Source organism: Lynx canadensis, chromosome E2 (assembly GCF_007474595.2).
Source record: "Lynx canadensis isolate LIC74 chromosome E2, mLynCan4.pri.v2, whole genome shotgun sequence".
Lineage (NCBI taxonomy): Eukaryota > Metazoa > Chordata > Mammalia > Carnivora > Felidae > Lynx > Lynx canadensis.
The window spans coordinates 17599592-17626374 of NC_044317.1; the positions used below are offsets into that span (position 1 = coordinate 17599592).

Sequence of the window (26783 nt, forward strand, 5' to 3'; positions counted from 1 at the left end):
TTCTACCAGAAGAACGTACTGTCAAACAGCCCAAAAAAAAAAAAAAAAAAAAAAAAAAGAGTTCTAGGGTTCCTGGGTGGCTCAGTCAGTTAAACATCCAACTCTTGATCTTGGCTCAGGTCTTGGTTTTGGGGTCATGGGTTCGAACCCCACATTAGGCTCTGCTCTGGGCATGCTCTGCACTGGGCATGAAGCCTACTTAAAAAAACAAAAAAAAAAAATTTTGGGGGGGAAAAAAAAAAGAGTTCCAGTTTCAGAATGAATAAAATATATGTTAAATAAAATTGACATATTCCAGTCAAAAACAATTTTTCATAAATAAATAAATAAATAAATAAATAAATAAATAAATAAAATGACCACATTCCTGGGAAGAGTGGCAGTGGCCATCATTCCATTAACAGAAAAATGCTTACAAATTATCCCAAGGGGCAGAGTACCTGGCTGGCTCAGTTACAGCATGTGACTCTTGATCTTGGGGTTATAGGTTCAAGCCCCATGTTGGGTATAAAGATTACACGAAAGTGGAATCTTAAAAAAAAATTGGGGCACAGTCAGTTAAGCTTCTGGCTCTTGATGTCAGCTCACGTCATGTTCTCAGGGTCCCACGATGGGCTCTGTGCTGGGCGTGGAGCCTGCTTAAGATTCTCTCTCTCTCCCTCCCTCTTTCTCTACTCCACGCTCCACCACTCATGTGCTCATGTGTACCACTCATGCACACGCACACTCACTCTCTCAAAAAAAAATTACCCTAAGGGTTAGGGTAACTTAGTTTTACAAAAATCACTTAATGCTCTAGAAAATGAAATAAGACTCAACTAGATTAGTGCATTGCCCAAGAGAAGACAACATTCTGCACATTATCATTAACGATTCACCCACAAGAGTCCCCAAGTCTGAATACCTGGGGTGGTCCTCCCTGGAGGATAAGTAATTCTCGGACTGCTAAGGGTTGATACACTTGATCCAAGATGTCTCTCAAGGCCTCCCTAGAAAAGGTTCTTTCCTCTTCCGTTAAAACCTAAAGGAAACACGAACTGAGCTTTAGCAGGCAATAGAAAGTAATGCTTTACAATACTGTACAAAAACACCGAGGAGAGGAGAGGAGGGTAGGCTTCTTTCCCCTCTTGACTCCCTTCCACGTGGAGGAAGTTACAATACTGAAACTCTCCTGGCCCTCTCTCCATCCCCTCACTCACCTCTGGGCAGGAGATCTTGGGCACCTAACTTATTGGTGAGTTTGGAAAAACTTACTTATTGGTGAGTGTTGGCATGTACCACTTAGCTTGTTCCTCTTCTGTGTCTTGGGAGTAAGTACACGTTCTGCCCCGCTCCTCCTTGCTGGACATTTTACAGAGGCATAGCCTTGCCATAGGGCAGAAGGTGCTGCCGTCCTCCAGCAGTCCTTACAATTGGGTGAGGAAGAAGTGTGTCTAACTTTGGAATGCACTGTTAGAAAGCCCAACTGTCTCCAACACTAGGCCATATCCCTGGGGCACCTGGGTGGCTCAGTCGGTTGAGAGTCTGACTCTTAATTTCAGCTCAGATCACGATCTCAGGGTCGTGAGCTTGAACCCCACGTCAGGCTCTGCACTGAGTGTGGGAGCTTGCTTAAGATTCTCTCTCTCTCCCTCTGCCCCTCTTCCTGGCTTGTGTGCTTGCTCTCTCCCTCTAAAATCAAAAAAAAAAAGGGGAGCCTGGGTGGCTCAGTTGGTTGAGGGTCTGACTTCGGCTCAGGTCATGATCTCACAGTCTATGAGTTCGAGCCCTGCGTCGGGCTCTGTGCTGACAGCTCAGAGCCTGGAGCCTGCTTCGGATTCTGTGTCTCCCTCTCTCTCTGCCCCTCCCCTTCTGATGCTCTGTGTTCTCTGTCTCAAAAATAAACAAACATTAAAAAAAATTTTTTTTTAAAGAAATAAAATTTAAAAAAATTATTTAAAAAAAGGCTATATCCCCACCTTTGCACTTGGGAGCAATAGCGGTGACAATTTGAGTTTTCATTTCACTGACTCCATTAACGGTCTTTTCATTTGTTCAGAAGTTGGTCAGCAAAGAGGGGTTCTATTTGTTGGGTCCCCTTGAACCCAGCTGTCCCCTTTGGGTAACTCAGTGAAGCAGTCAGGGTCGTGCCCATTGCCAGGGAGCAATCTGAAGCACGGGCACTGCTTAGAGCAGCTCCTAGTGCTGGGACTTGCCCAGCTTCATAACACACCACTGTGTTTCCCCTTCTGTCAACCTCTTTCACCTTCCTACTTGGTCTTTTCTGGGTGCTTTCCTTTTCTCCCTCCTGCTCGACACTCCGGGGCACTGCTTAGCCCCAGTAGTGGTAACAAGACCTCGCAGCCCAGAGCCCCCTCAGAGAAGTAGAGGCAGCAGGCACGGATGGCAACGTCTATCACTCATACCCTGTACTAAGAGCACAGCACACTGCTCTCCATAACAGGAAGCCACCAGGGAAGCTCATAATTTCAGGTCACTGCTCAGATGATACAGCTTTTAGGCAAATGTTTATGAACGTATGCAGGAGAGAGAACAGAGAAGGGAACAAACAGAAAAGAAACAAGTTTGGTGGCATCTGGGTGGCTCAGTCGGTTAAGCATCCAATTCTTGGTTTCAGCTCAGGTCATGATCTCACAGCTCAGAAGTTCAAGCCCCGCATCAGGCTCTGCACTGTCAGTGCAGATTCTCTCTCTCTCTCTGCCCCTCCCCTGCTCACACAAGCTCTTTCTCTCAAAATAAATAAATAAACTTAAAAAAAAAAATAGGGGTACCTGGGTGGCCGAGTCTTTTGAGCTTCCAATTTCGGCTCAGGTCACGTTCTCACGGCTCGTGAGTTTAGGCCCCCGCATCAGGCCCTGTGCTGACAGCTCGGAGCCTGGAGCCTGCTTCAGATTCTCTGTCTCCCTCTCTCTCTGCCCCTCCCCTGCTCCTGCTCTGCTTCTGTCTCTCAAAAATAAATACATGATAAAAAAATTTTTTAAAAAGAAAAGAAATAAGTTTGAAGGGTGACACAGAGAGAGATGAGGTGGGCAGGCATTGTGAATCTGGCGGCAGCGCTAACAAATTACCGCACACGTGAGCCACGCTGACTTTTAATACATTTGTATCTCAACAGCTTCTTCTGGCAAGGCTCCTATGTTGATGGTCCTCTCATGGGAGAGTAGTGATCCCTGCTATGTCGCACTTAGGAGTCCTGTCTCCTCCGTTAATGTCTTATGCTTCCGTAACCTCCACGGCACCTTTACAGTCCAGGTACTCAAATCCTTACTATGTCAGCAAAAAACAGCCACGTCCCCCTAACAGCTAATAATAACAACAAACAGCGTTTGAATTATACAGCATACCCTGTGCTTTACATATTTCATTTCATTTAATCTTCCCAAGAACTTAATGAAGGAGAGATGAATAGTTTAATACCGATATTAGTAGTAATTACTTTTTGATGAGCACTACTGGGGATTGGGTTCGGTACTTTATACACATTATCCTTAATCCTCACAACCACCTTCCAAGGCAGGTATTATCATACACACTTTATTAAAAAGGAAACAGAAGAAGGGTGCCCGGGTGGCTCAGTCGGTTAAGCATCTGAATTCGGTTCAGGTCATGATCTCACAGTCCGTGGGTTTGAGCCTCGCCCTGGGCTCTGTGCTGACAGCCAGAGCCTGGAGCCTGTTTCAAATTCTGTGTCTCCTTCCCTCTCTGCCCCTCCCCCCGCTCTCAAAAATAAATAAACATTGACAAAATTTTTAATTAAAAGGAAACAGAAACTCAAAGAAATAGCCTGCAGTAGTTGTTGCAAAATGACAAGAAGAAAGAGGCTATATGGACTGTCTAGGCATGCTAAGGACTGGCATCTAATAAATGAAGCCCCAGACCTGTAAAAGATTCATTTACCAACAGATATGCTTTGGCATTCAAGAGGAATTCTAGACCTTCCCAACAGCCCTTTTACAAAGAACTAAGAGTTGTCTTTTATAACCACACACACAAATATTCACACAGACACGAAGACATGCACTCAATCTGTGTTTACCTCTTCCTCAGGTTTGAGCGGTTTTCTCTTGGTGGGGCAGAATCCCAGCTGACACAGACCTGCTGCAATATCCCCAAAATGGCGGCAGAAAATCAAACTCCCCAGGGAAGTGTGATGCGCAATGTTCAGAAGAATCCTGCAGCTGGTGTAGAGTCTCCGGGTCGCGTCGGGAGGAGCGCTCAGACACACCACATCCTGAACAACGGCACCAAACGCGGTCCTGCATCTCAAAGGGACTCCCACACCAGGCACGAGATACGGGCAGACACCGAAGGTGACTACAAACTGCAACACGGACTGGACAGTCTTCTGCTGTGAGATGCTAAGTGTATCTGGGCTCAGGGCAGGAGCGGCTTCCGGAGTCCTCAGGCTGGGTTTACCCGGACTGAAGTCAGCTGCAAGGTGGATCATGGTTTCCTTCAAGCACAACAGCAACAACAAAGTTTGAGAGGTAAAACTCCAGGTGACATCCACAGAGTTTTGTAGCCATTCTGCCTTATTAGCAATTTCATCCCTTAGGAGTTTCAGTTTCTTCCAGTGAGGATCCTTCAGCAATTTGTCCTCCAAAGCAGACAGGTTGGAGCTTAAAGTAGCCAACAGGACATCATGTTTTGTGATCTGTAGTGAACCTGAATCTGATGCTTTTGAAGAAAAAAAAAAAAAAAAAAAAGATTATCTACCTGGGAAACAAACTGTACTCTATGTGGAATGCCTTGCCCTCTCCCAGCTCATCCCCTGGGGCCTGGCTCAGATATCATTGTCCCTGGAAAGCCTCCCCAAGTTGTGCTGCCCAAGCCTAGACAGAATTCAAGACTACATTTTCTGCCTACCCACAGCACTTTGGGATGTAGTTAGAACAGGGTACCTAACATGGTTCGTCTAGTTGGCTTCTATTCCCCGTGTGTTCTGAGGGCAGAGGCCATGTCTATTGTCTTAGTGGGCTTAAGTTGTAGGAAGAACAGAAAAATAAAAGGCTGAATAGTTACCACAGTAGAGTCATTCTAACTGTTCTAAGTGCCAGAGATAAACCACTGAATAAAACAAAGTCCCTTCCCTCAATGATACTTACACTCTAGGGAGGTACACCACAAAATACAGGCCCAAGGCGCAGAGGGATTCATTCAATCACCTCTACACCCAAAATATCTATTCTCAATGCTTCCCGACCCTTCTTAAAATGGTCTTTTCTGCCCTCTACTGATGAAGGAGTGCTCACATGCTCACAGCAGTAGCTGACATAGTTAACAACTCCCTCCCTGAAACGCTCTTCTCTCTTTTTTAAAAATATTTATCTATTTTTGAGAGAGAGAGAGAGAGAGAACGTGGGGGAGGGGCAAAAAGAGAGGAGGACAGAGGATCTGAAGCAGGTTCTGTGCTGACAGCAGAGAGCCCAAAGTGGCGCTCGAACTCAGGAACTGCGAGATCATGACCTGAGCTGAAGTCTGACACTTTACTGACTGAGCCACCCAGATGCACGGAAACACTCTCCTCTCTCAGCTTCTGGGACACCTCAGTGGCCATCCTTCCAGTGCCTCCTCTGCCAGCTCCTCCTCTACCAGGTCTTTACATTCCCTGGGGCTTATCCTGAATTCTGTGCTCTCTTCAAGGATCTTCCCCAGGCCCATGTCTTTAAAAACCATCTATAAGCTAACCACTCCCAAATTTGTATCCCCAGCCCATGTGTACCCTCTAAGAGCCAGGATAAGTAAAGAGAAAATCACGTATATGCATAGTATAGTCAACTGTTAAAACTAGAGAGAAAGAGAAAGTCTTGGAAGCAGCCAGAAAAATATGACGCATTATATATAAGGGATGATGCTGTGAATGACCGTGAACTTACCACAAACAGTGACTGCTAAAAAGATGGTAGAAAAACATCTTTAAAGTATGACAGAAGAAATAAAATGTCAACTCGGAATTCTATATCTAGTAAAAATAATCTTTAAAAATGAAAGTAAATAGATTTAGATCAATGAAAATCAAGAGAACTGACTTTCAGCAGACAAATGATAAAGGGAATTCTTCAAGCTGAAGGAAAATAATACTAGATGGAAACTGGGAACTTCAGAAAGGAATGAAGAGCATCAGAAATGGTAAATATGTGGATAAATATAAAAGACTAATTTTTTCCTCAATTTCCTTAGATACATATATATGTGTCTAAAGCAAAATTTATTTTAAGATTTTTTTTTTTAAGCAATCTCTACACCCAATGTGGGGCTTAAACTTACAACCCCGAGATCAAGAGTTGCACATTCTACTGACTGAGCCAGCCAGGTGCCACTCTAAAGCAAAATTTATAAAGTTTTATTATGGATTTATAACTTATGCAGATATAATAAACATGAACACTATAGCGTAAATCCCAAGTGGGGGAGGGGGAGCTATAAAATGACCCTGATAGTTGCAAGGTCCTTAAGTGTTATGTGAAGCAGTACAATATTAATTATAAGCAGATTGTGAAAAAATAAGAACATACATTGCAATTTTCCCAGGACAACTATTAAAAACACAATGCAGGGGCGCCTGGGTGGCTCAGTCGGTTAAGCGGCCGACTTCAGCTCAGGTCACGATCTCGCGGTCCGTGAGTTCGAGCCCCGCGTCGGGCTCTGGGCTGATGGCTCAGAGCCTGGAGCCTGCTTCCGTTTCTGTGTCTCCCTCTCTCTCTGCCCCTCCCCCGTTCATGCTCTGTCTCTCTGTGTCTCAAAAATAAATAAAACATTAAAAAAAAATTAAAAAAAAAAAAAACACAATGCAGAGGCACCTGGGTGGCTCAATCGGCTAAATGTCCAACTCTTGATTTTGGCTCAGGTTATGATCTCATGGCTCATGAGTTCAAGCCCCGAATCGGGCTCCAGGCTGATAATGTGGAGCCTGTTTGGGATTCTCTCTCTGCCCTTCTCTCCCTCTCTTTCTCTCAAAAATAAATAAATACTTAAAAACAACAACAACAACAACAACACAATGCAGGGCTCAGTCTCTCCCTTCCTGCTCCTCCCCTGCTCGCACACGCACTCTCTCTCTCAAAATAAATAAGTAAACATTAAACAAAATTTTAGGGGCACCTGGGGGGCTCAGTTGGTTGAGCATCCGATTTCAGCTCAGGTCATGATCTCATGGTTCGTGGGTTCAAGCCCCACATCAAGCTCACTACTGTCAGCGCAGAGCCTGGTTTGGATCTTCTGTCTCCCTCTCTCTCTGCACTACCCCCAACTTGCACTCTCTCTCTCTCAAAAGTAAATAAAACATTAAAAAAAAATTTTTTTACCACAATGCAAAAATGAAGGTTACAGTTATAAAACCATAATAAAATGTTGAAAATGTAAATGAAAACAAGCAGTAAGACTTCAGAATGAAAGTTAATATACCTTCTAAGAGGCAAATTAGGGGCGCCTGGGTGGCGCAGTCGGTTAAGCGTCCGACTTCAGCCAGGTCACGATCTCGCGGTCCGGGAGTTCGAGCCCCGCGTCAGGCTCTGGGCTGATGGCTCAGAGCCTGGAGCCTGCTTCCGATTCTGTGTCTCCCTCTCTCTCTGCCCCTCCCCCGTTCATGCTCTGTCTCTCTCTGTCCCAAAAATAAATTAAAAAAAAAAAAAAAACAAAAAAAACTTTAAGAGGCAAATTAGAAATGGGGCACCTGGGTGGCCCAGGCAGTTAAGTGACCAACTCTTGATTTCCACTCAGGTCATGATCTCACAGTTGGTGAGTTCAAGCTCCCTGTTGGGATTTGCACTGACAGCACAGAGCCTGCTTGGTATTCTCTCTCTCCCTCTCTCTCTGCCCATATCCCACTTGGGATCTCTCTCTTAAAAATAAATAAATAAACCGTTAAAAAAATTTTTTTAAAGAAGCAAATTAGAGTGCTCGCTTCGGCAGCACATATACTAAAATTGGAACGATACAGAGAAGGAAGGAAAAAAAAAAAAAAAAAAAAGGACGTTAGAGTGGGAGAGAGCCAAAGCATAAGAGACTGTTAAAAACTGAGAACAAACTGAGGGTTGATGGGGGGTGGGAGGGAGGGGCGGGTGGGTGATGGGTATTGAGGAGGGCACCTTTTGGGATGAGCACTGGGTGTTGTATGGAAACCAATTTGTCAATAAACTTCATATAAAAAAAAAAAAAAAAAAAAAAAAAAAAAAAAAAAAAAAAAAAAAAAAAAAAAAAAAAAAAAAAAGAAGCAAATTAGAAAGGATCAAAATGGAATAACTAAAAGAGTGCTCAACAGTGCATTACTTATAATGCGTAAAATGAGAAATACATATCCAATAACAGATTGGATGAATAAATTGCAGTCTACCTATATCTAACATACTATATGTATGTATAATATTTATTTTATTGTTTATTGTCTCTCTATAAACTAGAAAAAAAGCTGCTTAAGGACAGAGATGTTGCTCGTTTTGTTCACTGCTATATTCTCCTTGCCAGAACAAGGCCTGTCTGATATGTAGTAGCTGTTCATAATAAGTAGTTGTTGAATGAATGAATAATGGAATATTTGCAGCCATCAAGTAGTGTTGAGGGACGCCTGCCTGGCTCAGTCAGTAGAGCATCTGACTCTTGATCTTGGGGTTGTGAGTCTGAGCCCACATTGGGTGTGGAGATTACATTAAAAAAAAAAGTTACACGGAACATTATTTAATGACATACTCATTAAATATATTCTGAAGTGAACAGAGCATGAAACACTGTATGAGCAAAAGATATGAATAGTTTATAGAAAAAGAAATGCAAATGACTTCTAAAATATGAAAATATGATCAACCTTGCTCATAACAGAAAAGTAAATTAAAACTGTACTGAAATAGCACTTCCCATTTATCAACTGGCTAAAATCCAAAAGTTTTATAACACATTATGTGGCAAGGTTTTGGGAAATCACACACTCTCATACATTGCTCTTAGAAACTAAAATGGTACATTCCTGAAGAGAGCAATTTGGCAATATCTAGCAAAATTACGTACATATTTAACGTTTGGCCCAGCAATCCTGCTTTTTAGGAATCTATACTACAGATAAATACATAGGCAAAAATGCAAAATGACATATACACAAGTTTATTCATTGTAGTGCTTCTTGTATTAACCTGAGACAACCCAAATGTCCATTAATAGAGAACTGATGAAGTAAACAGTGGTATATCCATATAATGGCATGCTTGTAAAAGAGGAAGACTTCCATGAACCACTATGTAGTGACCTCCAAGACATAGTAAATTTAAAAGTAAGGTATGAAAGAATGTCTATCATATGCTACCTTTTGTGTAAGAAAGGGAGGGAATATAAAATACATTATTTGTTTTTATTTTCAAAAAGGCAGTGAAAGAACAAGGTAAAAAGTAAAATGAGTTGTCTACAAAGAGAAGAAAACAGTGGGGAGGAGCTAGGGATAAATTGATCTAGTTCTAGAGTTTTCATTTGGGGACCCTGTCTATGTTTTTCAAGTTAAAAAAACAATTAAATGAAAATTTTTTCAAAATAATTCCTAACAATAAAACACAAACAAACCTAATAATTCTTTACTTTATGTCCAAAGTTGTCAAACTACTATCTGCAGGTCAAATGTGGCCCACCACCTATTTCCATAAATAAAGTTTTATTGGAGCACAGTCGTGTCCGTTTACTTACATGTTATCTTGCTTTCAAGCTACAGCAGCAGAGTTGAGTAGTTGTAACAGAGACAAAGCCCAAACTATTTACTGTCTGCTCCTTTACAGAAAAAGTATGCAAAGTCCTGCTCTATACTAAGTTAGAGGCATAAATGGAGAGAATTATTTCAAGTGACTTGAAATATAGAACTTTAGGAGCACCTGGCTGGCTCAGTCAGTGGAGCATGTGACTCTTGATCTCAGGGTTATGAGTTTGGGCCCCACGTTGCATGCACTGTATTCAGAATAAAATCTTAAAAAAAGAACTTCATACATCCTGAGGACAACAAATAAAAATAGTCTAGGACCCGTAGGTTTGTTCATGGTGGTAATGCAGGATTTGTTATTTTAAAATATTATATGCATGCGCGTGTGTGAATGGGTGAGCATATATTTATATATGTAAGTATATATAGGAAATAAATAAGTACATTAATTTCACTGGAATCAATATTTTCAGATAAAAGAAATACAAATATTAAAATATAAAATATAGAAGAATGGCTAGGTGGACAAATATGTGATCAAGAAAGAATCTAGGTCATGGTATATGGGTTTTCACTGTAAAATTCCTTCTGCTTTTCTATAAGCTTGAAAATTTTCGGGGCACCTGGGTGGCTCAGTTGGCTAAGTGTCCGACCCTTGATTTCAGCTGAGGTCATGATCTCACGGTTGTGATATCAAGCCCCATGTCCGACTCCGTGCTGAGCATGGAGCCTGCTTTAGATTCATTCTCTCTCTCTCTCTCTCTCTCTCTCTCTCTCTCTCTCTCCCTCCCTCCCTCCCTCTCTGTCCTTCTCTCCTGCTCAGTCTCTCTTTCTCTAGAAAGAAAGAAAGAAAGAAAGAAAGAAAGAAAGAAAGAAAGAAAGAAAGAAAGAAAGAAAGAAAGAAAGAAAATTTGCATAACAAAATGTTTAAAAAAATTTAAACTCCATCATATTTCATTGTAATTAGAATATCAGTAAGAACTGGGGCACCTAGGTGGCTCAGTCAGCTAAGCACCCAACTTTAGCTCAGGTCATGATCTCCTGGTCCATGAGTTCGAACCCCACGTCAGGCTCTGAGCTGACCATACAGAGCCTGGAGCCTGCCATGGATTCTATGTCTCCCTCTCTCTCTGACCCTCCCCTGCTCGCACTCTGTCTCTCTCTCTCTCTGTCTCTCAAAAATAAATAAGCATTAAAGAAAAAAAAAGAATATCAGTAAGAACCACAGATTTATGTTTTGGTTTCTGAAAACCCACAAAGTTCCTAGCTCTAATAATTGAAAAAGTCTGGAAGCAATGACATCAGGGGTAATGAATATGCCTATTACCCATATTGTGGTCTCTACTATTTCTCCTTAAAGAGAGCTGTTTTCAAGAACAGGGCAAGAAATGTATGAGTCTGAGACATCTTGTCATGCCTGTAAGGAAGGAGACTATCAAAGACTACAGGTCATTGCAAAGAGCCCAAGAGCCAATTTGGAGTGGTTTCCACAAACCACAATTTGAGTATCAAGAATAATGAGCACGGGAGCACCTGCTGGCTCAGTCAGAAAACATGCGACGCTTCATCTCTGAGCTGTGGGTTTGAGCCCCACTTGAGGTGTAGAGATTACTTAAGTTTTTAAAAAAGAGAAAGAATAATGAATACATATTGCATGTACAAAAAAATCTATCAGTTCATAATAAAAAAAGAAATCACTTCACTGGTTACCTTTGGAAATTAAGACACTATCATTCTGAAAATTGATCAATAACAGGAACGCTATGAATCTGTTATTAAAATACACGTATGTACAGGGGCACCTTGGTGACTCAGTTGGTTAAGCAGACGACTCTGGCTCAGGTCATGATCCCCCAGTCCATGGGTTCGAGACCAACGTCAGGCTCTGTGCTGACAGCTCAAATGCTGGAGCCTGCTTCAGAGTCTGGGTCTCCCTCTCTGCCCCTCCCCACTCATGCTTTCTCTCTCTCTCAAAAATAAATAAAAACATTAAAAAATTTTTGAAATATACATGTTTCTTTGGAAATTAAGACACTATCATTTTGAAAATTGATCAATAACAGGAACACTATGAACCTGTTATTAAAATATGCATAGGTAGGGGCGCCTGGGTGGCTCAGTCGGTTAAGGGTCTGACTCTTGGTTTTGGCTCAAGTCATGATCTCACAGTGAGATCAAGCCCTGCTCTGGGCTCTGTGCCCCTCCCTGACTCACGCACACTCTCTCTCTCTCTCTCTCAAAAATAAATAAATAAACATTATGAAATAAATAAGATAAAATAAAATATACACACGTATATATACATATACATATAGACACACACATAGAAAAGTGTCTTAAAGGTTGTATGTCAAGTGATGCCCGGGTGGCTCAGTCGGATAAGCGTCCGACTTCACCTCCGGTCATGATCTCCCGGTTTGTGGGTTCAAGCCCCGCATCAGGCTCTGTGCTGACAGCCTGGAGCCTGCTTCAAATTCTATGTCTCCCTCTCTCTCTCTCTACCCCTACCCCATTCATGCTCTGTCTCTCTCTCTCAAAATAAATGAATAAACCTTTAAAAAGAAAAAAGGTTGTATGTCAAAGTATTAAGTGATCATCTCTGGGAGGGAGGGTTATGGGTGATTTTTCTTTTTTGCTTAATCATACTTAAAATGTTTTTCGAGAGAGAATATGTATAGTTTACGTATTTAAAAAAGTTATTTAAAAATTTTTTTAATGTTTATTTATTCTTGAGAGAAAGAGAGAGCATGAGTGGGGGGTGGGCAGAGGGACAGAGGGAGACACAGAACCTGAAGCAGGCTCCAGGCTCCAAGCTGTGAGCACAGAGCCCAAAGCAAGGCTCGAACCCATGAACCATGAGATCATGACCTGAGCTGAAGTCAGACGCTTAACCAACTAAGCCCCAGGTGTCCCTAAAAAAGTTATTTTAAAGTTATAAAACAGGGTGTCTGGGTGGCTCAGTCAGTTAAGCATCTGACTTCAGCTCAGGTCATGATCTCATGGTTTGTGGGTTTGATCCCCATGTCAGGCTTCGTGCTGACAGCTCGGAATCTGGAGACTGCTTCAGGTTCTGTGTCTCCCTCTCTCTCTGCTTCTCCCAGCTCATGCTCTGTCTCGCTATGTCTCTCAAAAATAAGTAAACATTAAAAAAAATTTAATAAAAATAATAAAGTTATAAAACAGTATGTAGTCTATGAGACTTTTTTTTTAAATATGAAATTTATTGTCGAGGTGGTTTCCATACAACACCCAGTGCTCATCCCAACAGGTGCCCTCCTCAATACCCTTCACCCACCCTCCCCTCCCTCCTACCTCCCATCAACCCTCAGTTTGTTCTGTTTTTAAGAGTCTCTTATGTTTTGGCTCCCTCCCTCTCTAACCTTTCTTTCTTTTCTTTTTTTTCCTTTTTTTTTTCTTTTTTCCTTTTTTTCTTCCTTCTCCTCCCCCATGGAGACCACTTTTGTTAAAAAGAAAATAGTATTTCCCAAAATGCAATTTCCATATACTGGAGATTAGGGTCATCTTAATGTTCTTCTTTTAGTTACCCTATTTTTTTTCTTCAAAAAAAATTTTTTTAATGTTTATTTATTCTTGAGAGAAACAGAGCATGAGCAGGCAAGGGGCAGAGAGAGAGGCAGACAGAGTATTCGAAGCAGGTTCCAAACTCTGAGCTGTCAGCATAGAGCCCGATGCAAGGCTCAAACTCATAAGCCATGAGATCACGACCTGAGCCAAAGTCAGACACTTAACTGACTGAGCCACCCAGCTGCCCTAGATTCCCTATATTTTAAAAAACTTTACTATAAGGAATATCAACTACTTATATAAAAAGAAAAAGGAACATAAACTACTCATTAAGAATAATGAGAATCAGAAAAGTAAGAATTTTTCAGTACTTCTCTAAGATTGTCCAGGGCAAGTGTTCTGACCCACTAACATGAATCTCTGGTTCCTTTAGCGAATATATACCTAAATAGGAAATAAGTGCTTTCCTAGTTTATCACCACCAACCATTAATATCCCTAAACAACCTCTCAGGGACTTCCTGCAACTTTATAAGATCTTTGAACCCAAACATGGGAAGCAAAGTGATTTCAAACAAAAGCTTTGTTTTTCAAGAGCCACTTAATAAAGTAGTCTCCTCTGCCCTCTACTGGTGAAAAACAAAATCTACTTGAAAATAAAGGCATCCCCTAAAGCAGCAGTTTTCAAAGCAGGGTACAGGGACTCAAGTTTTCAGGGGTTTCAGATTTTCAGGGACTCTGCAGGTTCCAAACTATTTTCATATTAATACTAGGCCATTATTTGCCTCCTACAGTCTCATTCTCTCATGAGTGTACCAAGTGTGAAAAGTTCATTCAGTTTAGGGGCACCTGGGTGGCTCAGTTAAGCATCTGGTGCAGTTAAGTGTCTGACTCTTGACTTCGGCTCAGGTCATGATCTCACGGTTCATGGAAACAAGCCCTGTGTAGAGCTCTGTGCTGACAGCGTGGAGCCTGCTTGGGATTCTCTCCCGCTGCCCCTCCCCAGCACGCATGTGCATGCTTTCTCTCTCTCTCAAAATTAATAACCATTAAAAAAACAGATTCCATATCGTAACTAACCTTTAAGAAATTACCTCTCGTTCAGTTTTAGTACAGTATGAAAAAATACAACTCTCTGAAAAGGCTATTGAGTTCTTCCTTTTCCAACTACATATCTATGTGAGTCTAGATTTTCTTCATCTGTTCCAATCAAAACAACCTATCATGACAGATTGAACAGAAAAGCAAATACAAAAATCCAGCCGTCTTCTAGTAAGCCAGACATCAAAGAGACTTGCAAAAATGCAAAACAATGCCACTCTTCCTGATAAGTTAACTCTTGATCACTACACTACACTATGCAGCCTCGAAATGTTACTGTACGTACCACGTAAAACTACATCACTATCACACTTCAGGAAATGTTGCCCTTATGGACAGCATTATGGATTCTTCCCAATCACCAATTTGAATGCCTATGCTTTGTGACATTTAAAAGCAGACTTCACAGTTTGTGTGGAACTTTTTATTATGCTCAAAGTGCAAAGCAATATGGCATGCAAGATTAAGTATGGTACATCTTCATTATACACAGATTATCAGATTTTCCAGCTCCTTCCCCACAACATATTCAAATTCAATGATAGAATTTGGTCTATATTTAACATAGAAAGATATTTTTTAGGAAAACTATTGCTGAGATGGCCTCCATTTCTTACACACAAAACTTCACTAAAATCGACAAATCCCTTTCAAATTCTGCTTAGCACATTTCTTAACAACCCAGGTGGTGAAACTATTATTTGCCCCATGACTGACAATAGAAATGGAAGGCAGAGGAGAACACGCTTAATGCAGCAGAACATCTGATGCCTCACAAGTGAAAGACTATTGGCATCTCCCTTCCTTTCTATATAATTCCCACCGAGACCGAATTCCTCTTCCTCTTGTAGCCTTCCACAGCTCCACTCAGGGGTGACTCCTCTATCCAACTGCCATCTGCACTAGCCTCTCACCATTAGTGTGATCCTACTGTGTGAACTATCTCTTCATCTACATGCACACTACCATCTCCCCAAAAGACAAGATACTTGAGAGCACACATTTTTATGTAATTTTGTTTCTCCAAGAGCAGTGAGGACAGACTATTATATACAGATGACTCCCAGTGCATATTAGCTCAAAGGAAGTCAATTTAAAAAACTGTTTTAACACTCATTCGTTTTTGAGAGTGAGAGAGACAGAGCATGAGCAGGGGAGGGGCAGAGAGAGATGGAGACACAGAATCCAAAGCAGGCTCCAGGCTCTGAGCTGTCAGCACAGGGCCCGATGCGGGGCTCGAACTCGGACTGAGAGATCATGACCTGAGCTGAAGTCAAACGCTTAACCGACTGAACTTAACCGACTGAGCCACCCAGGCACCCTTCATGGGGAGTCAATTTAAAGACAAATCAGGGGCACCTTGGTGGCTCAGTTGGTTAAGCGTCTGACTCCTGATTTTTGCTCAGGTCATGATCTCATGATTTGTGGTTTGAGCCCCCTACAGGGCTCTGTGCTGACAGCGTGAAGTCTGCTTGGGATTCTCTCTCTTCCTCTCTCTCTGCCCTTTGCCACTCACACTCTGTCTTCCTTTCTCTCTCAATATAAATCAAAAACTTTTTTTAATGTTTATCTATTTATTGAGAGACAGAAAGAGACAGAGCGTGAGCAGGGGAAGAGGAGACAGAGAGGGAGACACAGAATCTGAAGCAGGCTCCAGGCTCTGAGCCGTCAGCACAGAGCCCAACACAGGGCTCAAGCCCACAAACCATGAGATTATGACCTGAACCAAAGTCAGACGCTCAACCGACTGAGCCACCAAGGAGCTCCAAATCAAATAAACATTAAGAAAAAAAAAAAAAAAGACAGATCAAAAAAAGTTTAATCTAGCTGCATGTAATTTTAACCAGTACTTTCACCCTAACTCCTCAATACATCAGGGACATCTGAATACTCATGATGCACAGGTATTTTTTAATTCCCTCAGCAAGTGATATGATAAAACAGCAGGCAGATGCACACAATATATAATAGACTATATGTGCAAAATCATACCATTTTACCACAGTACTTATCCTTTTTCTTTTTTTTTTAATTTTTTTTAACATTTTTATTTATTTTTGAGACAGAGAGAGACAGAGCATGAATGGGGGAGGGGCAGAGAGAGAAGGAGACACAGAATCGGAAGCAGGCTCCAGGCTCTGAGCCATCAGCCCAGAGCCCGACACAGGGCTCGAACTCACGGACTGTGAGATCGTGACCTGAGCCGAAGTCGGACGCTTAACCGACTGAGCCACCCAGGCGCCCCACTTATCCTTTTTCAAATAGGAATGCCTGTATTCCTGTACGTTAAGTGAGCACATGTATGTGACTCCACAACACTCTTGGAGATTTAGAGAGGTCTTCTATAAACGTGTTTTGTGTACGTGTGCTTTATGATAGATGATTACTTCCAGATTTTTTGCTTATTTAACCTTGTTCTCAGTCATTTGTAGATAGTTGCAGTTACTAGACAAGTGACCTCTTTAACTTGCTTAATTAGCAAGTTAAAACTGTCTTTTGCAGTTTTCTTCTTCACTGGGGCAAAGTAGTACAGTTATCATACTATAGTGGAAGGTACCTGAACTTAAATCCTGGCTCTAGCCAACCCCCCGCCTCCCACAAAAAAAGTGTCCAAAACATATAAAGAACTTATACAATTCAACACCCAAAAAACAAATAACCCAATTTAAAGATGGGCAGAAGGGGTGCCTGGGTGGATCAGTCGATTAAGTGTCTGACTTCAGCTCAGGTGGTGATCTCACAGCTCATGAGCCCGCTTTGGATCTTCTGTCCCCCACTCTGTCTCTGCCCCTCCTCCTCTTGTTCTCTCTCTCAAAATAAATAAACTTTAAATAAATAAATAAATAAATAAATAAATAAATAATGGGTAGAAGACGTGAACAGACACGTCTCCAAAAAAGAACTGGGGGCGGCTGGCTAGCTCAGTTGTTAGAGTGTGCAACTCTTGCTCTCAAGGTGGTGAGTTTGAGCCCCATGTTGGGTATAGACAGTACTAAAAAAAATAAATAAATAAACTTAAAAACAAGAAAAGACATCCACATGGCCAACAGACACATGAAAAGATGCTCAACATTGCTCATCATCAAGAAAATGCAAATCAAAACTACACTGAGGGGCACTTGGGTGGCTTAGTCGGTTAAGCATCCAACTCTTGGTTTTGAGACAAGAAGAAACAACAGGTGTTGCCGAGGATGTGGAAAGGCATCCTCGTGCATTGTTGGCGAGAATGCAAACTGTGCAGCCACTGTAGAAAACAGTATGAAGGTTTCTCAAAATATTAAAAATAGAACTACCCTGGGGGTGCCTGGGTGGCTCAGCTGATTAAGCATCTGACTCTTGGTTTTGTTTGGCTCAGGTCACGATCTCACAGTTCATGGGATCGAGCCCCACATTGGGCTCTGTGCTGACAGTGTGGAGCCTACTTGTGATTCTCTCTCCCTCTGTGTCTGCCCCTCCACCGCTCACAAGCTCGCTCTCTCTCTCTCTCTCTCAAAAATAAATAAATAAACATAAAAAAAATAGAACTATCCCATAATCCAGTTATCACACTACTGGGTATTTACCCAAAGAAAACAAAAACACTAATTCAAAAGGATATGTGCACCCTACTTTCATTGCAGCATTATTTACAGTAGCCAAATTATGGAAGCAGCCCAAGTGTCCATCAATAGATGAAAGGATAAAGATGGATAAATATGGCTGAATATTATTCAGCCGTAAAAAAGAATGAAATCTTGCCATTTGCAACAACATAAATGGAGCCAGAGAGTATCATGCTAAACAAAACCAGTCAGAGAAAGACAAATACTGTATGATTTCACTCACGTGGAATTTAAGAAGCAAACAAAAAAACCCACAAGCAAAGGGGAAAAAGAGAGAGAGAGAGAGACAAACCAAGAAACAGCTGTAGCTAACAGTTCTCTTAGCTACAGAGAACAAACTGATGGCTACCAGAGAGGCCAGATGGGTAAAATAGGCGATGCAGATTAAGAAGTGCACTTATAATGATCACCAGGTGTTGTATGGATCTGTTGAATCACTATATTGTACACCCAAAAGTAGTGTAACACTGTATGTTAACTACACTGGAATTTTAAATGAAAAAAAAAAAAATAGGGGCACCTGGGTGGCTCAGTCATTTGAGCTACCGACTCTTGATTTTGGCTCAGGTCATGATCCCCAGGGTCGTGGGATTAAGTCCTGTGCTGGGCTTCTCGTTTAAGAAGATCTGGCTTAAGATTCTCCCTCCCTCTTCCCCTCTGCCCTTCTTCATCCCTCACACTCCTTCTCTAAAATTAAAAAAATATGTATTTTTTAATATTTGTTTAGAGAGCGAATGTGTGTGCTTTGTGTGCACATGCAAGAGGGAGAGGGGTGGAGAGAAAGGGAGAGAGGGAATCCCAAGCAGGCTCTGTACGGTCAGCACAGAGCTGAATGCAGGGCTAGATCTCACTAACCCAGAGATCAGGACCTGATGGTCCTGGGATGACTTGGATGACTGGGGAGCCTGGGTGGCTCAGTCAGTGGAGCAACCGACCTGGGCTCAGGTCATGATCTCACAGTTCATGAGTTTGAGACCCGTATCAAGCTCGTTGCTGTCAGCGCAAAGCCCGCTTCAGATCCTCTGTCACCCTCTCTCTACCTGTCCTCTGCTCACACTCTCTCAAAAAGAAAAAAAAAAAAGAACATTAAAAAAAAAAAAAAAACAGTTGGATGCTTAACTGAATGAGCCGCCCAGGCAACAGCTGTCTCCAAAAACCTTTTAAATAAAATAAATAAACTGTTTTAAATCCTGGCTAGGATGCACCTGACTAGCTAAGTGAGTAGAGCATGCCACTCTTGATCTTGCAGATGTGAGTTTGAGCCCCACGTTGGCAGAGAGCCTACATAAATAAATTAAAAAAAAAAAAATCCAGCTCTACCACTTTATTAGACTGACATCCGGCAACTTCCCCATACCTGAGCCTTAGTTCCTTCATCTGTAAAATGGAATACAAAAAATATCTATGCTATGGAATTGTAAGGATTAAATAATACATGTAGGGGCACCTGGGTGGTTCAGTCGGTTAAGCTTCCAACTTTGGCTCAGGTCATGATCTCACTGTTCATGAGTTTGAGCCCCCCATCGGGCTCTGTGCTGACAGCTCAGAGCCTGGAGCCTGCTTCGGATTCTGGGTCTCCCTCTCTCTCTGCCTCTCCCCGGCTCGCACTCTGTCTCTCTCTCAAAAGTAATAAATAAACATTAAAAAATTAAAAAAATATATATATATGTAAACAGCATATTATTGGGCCTGATACTTGGTAGGCACTGAATTACTATTACTTTTTTTTTTTGAGAGGGAGAGAGTGAGAGGGCCCAAGGGAGTAAGGGGCAGAGAGAGACAGAGAGAGAGAGGGAGAGGGAGAATATCCCATGAAAGTCAGAGAAAGAGAGAGGGGAGAAGAGAGGAAGAGAGAGAGAGAGAGAGAGAGAGAGAGAGAGAGAGAGAGAGAGAGAGAGAAAGCGGGGCTGACCCAAAGCAGGGCTCGAGCTCACTAACGGTGAGATCATGACCTGGGCGGAAGACAGATGCTTAACTCACTGAGCCACCCAGGTGCCCCTCAATGACTATTATTAATGACTTCTTTTCACTTCTCCCAGGTATGGTATAATGTTTGTGGAAGTTTCTGCATTTCGGGGAGTATCTTAAAATTTGAGACTTGAAGCATCACCTCATGGCCCTTCATGTACGTTACTTTGCTCACGAACAAACCCCTTCTTGCACATATACGGTCCCTATCTCTCGTGTCCTTTCTCCAAACTCCAGATAACATCAGAGGCTCCACACTTAATAATCTGCCTTGATTTGAGAAGGGAGTTCGGTAGACCTCGGCCCTAGGTCCGCGTTGTGCCCCTAATTTGCCCACATAATCTGTGCCAGGTCACTTCATCTCTTCAGCGAGTCTTAAGTGTCCCCAGGTGTAAAAGGAGAGCGCCAGGCTAAACCACCGCCATGGTCCCTGCAGATTCTAAATTGGGAAGATCTTGCCAATTCACCAGGAAAGATTACAAGTGACTGTAAATCCCTCCCACAGGCTGTAAATCCCTAAACGCTGTCCCCAAACCCAGCTCAAACGCCACTGCTTCCATCTTCTGCACGCCTCGCCATTCTGTACAAATCTCCAGCGTCCACATTAGACCCTGAACCCTCAGGAGGTGGGACCTCACTTCACGCGTCAGGAGCGCTACCCTCTCGGAAGCTCTTGCCGCAGTCCCTACCTCAGAGGGTGACAGTAAGGACTGAATGGAACCAAGTACCCAGGGCGCTTAACAGTGAGTGCCTGGCACAAGGTTGGCGCTCAAGAGACGTCGGTTACCATCAGTGTTCAGCAAATCCCATCCCCTCCTTGAGCTTCGGTTTCCTCAAGTAAAATGAGGCTGGACGGACAATGCCCAAAGCCCCCAGGAGCCTCAGAGCTGGGGGTCCCGGGGAGGGCCTGAGAGGCGCACGCTGCGGAAGGCAGGGCAGCCCGGGAAGACTGGTGGCCCTGAGAGTCCCGAGTGCAGCCCGGCGCCGAGATCCGTCCTCTCACCTCCAGGGCTCAGCAGAAGCTTCAGTGCCTCCAGAATGCTCTCCAGACCGCACGTTGCCAGAGCCCCGGGGCCCGCGACCGGTCGGCGGGCCGCCATGACTGGAGTGGAACGCGCCACTGGCGACCTGCTCAATCGCCTCTGCGGACTGGCGTCGCCGCCATACTGAATGTGGCGGAAGGCGCTAGGGGTGGGGCCCGCCGCAAGGGGCGGGGCCGACGTGGTCGGCGCGCCCTTTTACAAAAGTTTTCAGTCCCCGTTTAGTCCCTTGGGCAGAAAAAACATTTAACACAACCAACCTACATGCACAATTTCAGAAACTCAATATGATTAACCACTAAGTAACGAAGAAGAGAGAAGTATAGTAGTTTATCATAAAATGATACCTATTTCACTATGAAAATAATTGGGTACCGGAGCACCAAAAGACAGTGAAGTAAACAGATGCTGTGCCTACTTATGATGAAGTTTGGATACATAAAACATCACTCAACTGAATATTTTTTAATTTCTTTATGAATGATATTTAAAAACAAGTGCTGGGGGTGACTAGCTGGCTCAGTCAGCAGAGCATGCGACGCCTAACCTCAGGGTCATGAGTTCAAGCCCCAGATTGGATGAGGAGCCTACTTTCAAAAGAAATTAAAAATAAGTGCTAAACACAGACACATGCATTTGAATAACCGCAAATATTGTTATTGGTGATACGATTTTTGAAACGTAATAATTACCGGTCCCAATAAAATGTTGATCTTTGCTGTGTTTATATTCTTGGAAAATTCTGGGTACATTAAAATTGTGCCCTCCCCACACCCCATTGTGTTTTTTAATTTTTTTTAATGTTTGTTTATTTTTGAGACAGAGAGAGACAGAGTATGAACGGGGGAGGATCACAGAGAGGGAGGCACAGAATCCGAGGCAGGCTGCAGGCTCCGGGGAGTCAGCACAGAGCCCGCCTGGGGCTGGAACTCACAAACTGCGAGATCATGACCCCAGCGGAAGGCGGAGGCTTAACCGACTGAGCCACCCAGGGGCCCCCACCCCATTGTGTTAATAGGTAAAACAGAATTCATTTGAGAGTCACCCCAACAGGGACAGGCTTTCACCTACACGAATGCTGGTGGGACATTCTAAAGTCATGTTGTCTGAAAGTCATGCTACAAATCTAGGAGAGTACTTCTGAGGGCAAGACCTTTAGCTCCCCTTCAGTAAAAGTCAATAATCATTGTCACGGCCACCCCCACCACCCATTTTCTGAAAGCTCTCCCAGACAGGCTGTCTTGTTTCTCCTTGAGATTCCCTGAACTAGCCTGAGTTCATCAGGTCTGATGACTGCCCTTCAGCATTTAGCTGTTCGAAGTCTTAGGAAGTGGGATGTGCTCCACTGCGAGCCCCTGCCACTGGAGAAAGAAGCTGGTCACTTAACTCCTTTCTCAGACCCCTCCTGGTCACTCTCAGGACTTTAGGCTCCAGCCCAAACCCATCAACCGTTTCCTACTCTCTAAAGTGAATAGGTAACAGAACCATTTGCACGAAGTTATCTTAGGGAGTTAAAGCGATACTGTTCTTAAGCATTTAGCAATGTCTCCCACAGAGGGGATAATTAAAAAATTGTACGTGTGTCTTACTCTCCATCTTTTCCTCAAATAAAATCCTGCCAAAATATCTTTAAATTGGAAAAACATTTTTGAAGGGGAAATAAATGACCTGCAAAATTACTACAACGCTCTCTTTATTGTGTTATACATCCCACGCCAGGCTTTGTCAGTAGACAGTTTTTCTCCAGTTATGTGTGTATCCAAGTTCATTTTGAGGAATAAAAAATTTAAGGTCTCCCTGTACAGGCCCCCCCCCCCAAAAAAGCCTAAAACAAAACAAAAAACTTAAGGTCATTTCAAAATATTAAACATTTAGTGAGTTTGGCATAAAAATTTGTGTGGGAACGGCCCAGCCCTAAGATTTGTGGGCACTAGGGTAGAAATACAAGTGGAGGCCTTCATAACATACGCTTAAGTTTCAAAGTATAAATCAAACGAATAGCCTGTTAAATAAAATATCTTTTGTTCTCCTACTTTGAAAAATATACCAGGTTTCAATTGAGAATTCTCAAATTTGGCCTCAGAAATCCATATTGGATGTGGCAGTATGGCAGAAGTCAGCCTCCCACCTCTGGCCTGACCCCTTTCCTTCTCATTAGTGTCTCCATCCTGCATTCACACATGTGGATATCCCAGCCTGGATGTGCACACACCTCTAAGAAACTGCCCCTTGGCACCCCCTTAGTGTTAGGAATACACGAACAGGGTTCAGCTTCCAGAGGGAAGACCAAGTGAAGAGGCCCACGTAGCACTGGAAGCAGGCTCAGGGATGATTGGACAGGGAAGTCCAGAGTCCCAGAACTTGGAGTGAGGTCTGGAGGGAGGATTTGGGGTGGGCAATTCCCCTAGGACTGGCGTATTTCTTGTCCGTGAAGATGCGAATCATGGAGGCCAGGTGGGGCCTGTAAGGATGGGACCCAGAACGGAGGCCCTACTAGACAAGCCTGAGGGCGATACTGATGTGGGAGTTACAAAAGATGGTAAGAGGGGTTCCCAGAGCTAATCATCCTTTATCCCCAAACCAGATATTGGCAAAGGATTTTATTATTTGGACTCTAAAAGGCTCATACACCACAAAATGGCATGTTCAGTTTTTTTAAATTTTTGTTTTGTTTTGACAGAGTGTGAGCAGGGGAGGTGCAGAGAGAGGGAGGGACAGAGGATGCAGAGCAGGCTCTGCCCTGACAGCCGAGAGCCTCATAAGGGGCTTGGACTCAGGAGCAGTGAGATCACAACCTGAGCTGAAGTCGGACGCTCAACCGACTGAACCACCCAGGTGCCCCTCATGCGTATAATTTCAAAAGCAGTGTCAAAAAGATCCTATAAAAATTTTCCAGCAAAAAAATATATCCCAAGTAGAATATTCGGTGCATCTTAATACATATGATAGGATGTCAGAGGAGTGCCTAGGGCCTATAAGTTGATAAATAGGCTCTGCATCTGAAAAAAAGGAAGCGTTCTCAAGCTTCTCCTGCCCCCACAAAATCATTCAAATTGGCTTTTATTTTTTTATTTTTATTAAAAAAAATTTTTTTTAACGTTTTATTTATTTTTGAGACAGAGCATGAACAGGGGAGGGGCAGAGAGAGAGGGAGACCCAGAATCGGAAGCAGGCTCCAGGCTCTGAGCCATCAGCCCAGAGCCCGACGCGGGGCTCGAACTCACGGACCACGAGATCGTGACCTGAGCTGAAGTCAGACACTTAACCGACTGAGCCACCCAGGTGCCCCTCAAATTGGCTTTTAACTGCCCTACTACTTCCTTAGAATCCGGTATTTACACTTATAGGATTTTAGTTTATAGAAACTGAATTTTGGCAGTCCCCTCCTCGCTTTGCTCTGGGCAAACACATAAGAAGAGCTGGGAGACGCTCGGGGAATCATGCTGTGAGATACCCATCACGACAAATATTCCAGAAGAGCTACATCGGAGAGGCTGCGGCTTCCCCACAATGAGCCACCCGGGGATGTTCAACACACACACAGTCTGTATTCATGAAAAATGTATTCCATTGATTTCAAGTCAACCAACAAGGAGCCCGTTATCAGGGACTTGGGGGACAGCAGCTCAACAAGATACCCCAACCTGCTGGGGCTGCTTGCCTCAACCCAGAGAACTAATGAGGCTAATGGCACCCTGTAGTTATCGATTGTCTTACAGTAACAATTCCCAGTAAAGACGCCAGCAAATTAAGTGTTCTTATGGGTACTTATCTTCTAAAGCCACATGTGATGACTGGAGTGGCTGCATGCCATTTTCCATAAATGACCCTTAAATTCTTACCCTACTCTTGTCAAAACTTTACTCACTGTGATAATCCTCACCACTCCCTCCACAGAGAAGGGGCCCCTGAAACTCACCTAATTTTCAATTTTTTAAAGTGATTTTATTTTTAGTGATTTTGTTTTTTAAAGATTTTAAAGTAATCTCTACACCCAACATGGGGCTCAAATTTACAGCACTGACATCAAGTCTCATGCTCCATTGACTGAGCGAGCCAGGCACCCCAATTTTCATGTAACTTTTTAAAGCTTATTTGAGAGAGGGAGAGAGGGGGAGAGGGGAGGGAGGGAGACAGAGACAGACAGACAGACAGAAGGAGGAAGGGAGGGAGGGGGGAGCATAGAGAATCTCAAGCAGGCTCTGCCCTGTCAGCACAGAGCTCCATGCAGGGCTCAAACACACTGTCAGGTCATGGCCCAAGCCTGGATCTAGATCTTAACCGACTGAGACACCTGGACGACCCTTCATTTACTTAAAAATTTTTTTTAGTGTTTACTTATTTTTGAGAGACAGACCACAAGCGCACGGGGCGGGGGAGGGGGGTGGCGGAAGGAGGGAGGGAGGGAGAGAGAAAATCAGAAGCAGATTCCAGGCTCTGAGCTGTCAGCAGAGAGCCCGACGTCCCTTTATTTTCTTTTCTTAATGTTTATTTTTGACAGAGAGAGAACGAGCATGGGAGGGGCAGAGAGAGGGAGACACTGAATTAAAAAAATTTTTTAATGTTTATTTACTTTTGAGAGAAAGAAACAGAGGTGTGAGCGGGGAAAGTGCAGAAAAAGGGAGACACAGAATCCGAAGCAGGCTCCAGGCTCTGAGCTGTCAGCACAGAGCCCAACGTGCGGCTTGAACTCACAGACCGCGAGATCATGACCTGAGCTGAAGTCAGACACTTAACTGAGTCACCCAGTCGCCCCCCTTCATTTATTTTAAAGGAAGGGGTTTCTCTCTGTAGTACCACTCTTTGGCATCAATCAGATATTTATCATAGAGGAAGAACTTTTCTCTATCCTCTTAGGTTCTGAATAGAAAGGTGTGTGAATTAAACAGACAAAAGATTAGCAGAAGACAGATTTTTATTCACATCCAAGGGAGTTCATAGGAAAATGTGACTCAAGAAGTGATTACAATTTGGGGCTTATATTCCATCTTAATAGGGGAAGGGGAGAAACAGCTTACATCCCGTCTTACTAGAAAAAGGGCACTTACGGGAAAACACGTGACTTTGAGAGAAGATCAATGAGATGGGAAATGTGATTTCTGTCACACTATCTGTTTAGGTGATTTCTTATCCTGAGGTGCCAATTTCTAGTCTCTGGTGGTAGGAGTCAATCCTCCCTACTTATGAAACTCCTTGGGAGATGCTTTAGACTGCCAAATCTGTTGAAGAGGCTCTGCTTTTAGGTAGATAAAGGGGAGTCTTTGGGAAAAAGCCTCTTCACAGTGCTGTATTCTGGATCCTTCATTTCTGTTTCAACGGACAGAGGCTCTTTACTGTCTTGGGTACCCTCCCCAGGACAGATCATCACCCCTGCAAACAGATGCCATCTTCACACAACACCGCTTTCCATCGCATACTTCTGCTCACAACACTTGAGTTGTGCTCTCTGACCCACTAAATCCAGTCCAAAACGCAACGGTTGGCCTTTTCTCTCCAAACACGCTGCGTCCACTTAAGTGATTCTCTCTACCCGAACTCCCTTGTTGTGCCCCTTATTCAATAATAAAAACACGAGCTCACATTTAACAGACCACTACCATGTGCCAGGCATTCCTCTAAATGCTTTATACACATCAACGCTTCCTTTGGAGATAAGGAAATCGAGGCATCGAAAGGTGAAGTAACTTGCCTAAGCTCACAGGTGGAAAGGACAGGATCAGGATTGGAATCCAGGTTGCACGGCTCCAGGGTCTCATGTCTTCTCCACATAACTGCCTTGTCGGTACCCGCGGAACCAGCAAGAGGGAAACCGAGGCGCTGTTTTCCAGGCTCGATGTAAACCCCTTCTCTGTAGCCTTTCTCAGAAGTCACATTACCT

The 26783-nt window shown here is 43.3% G+C and overlaps 1 protein-coding gene across 1 annotated transcript in view; it reads right to left on the reverse strand.

Annotated features, from left to right (window-relative positions):
• Positions 1 to 20965, reverse strand: part of TANGO6 (transport and golgi organization 6 homolog) — a 192674-nt gene extending 171709 nt beyond the window's left edge. The window contains exons 1-3 of the mRNA XM_030298979.1: positions 20869 to 20965; positions 4037 to 4677; positions 905 to 1021 (exon numbers count right to left, since the gene is read on the reverse strand). Coding sequence (XP_030154839.1) covers positions 905 to 1021; positions 4037 to 4677; positions 20869 to 20965 — 855 coding nt within the window. The remainder of the gene's footprint in view (positions 1 to 904; positions 1022 to 4036; positions 4678 to 20868) is intronic.
• Between the last annotated feature and the right edge of the window lie 5818 nt (positions 20966 to 26783).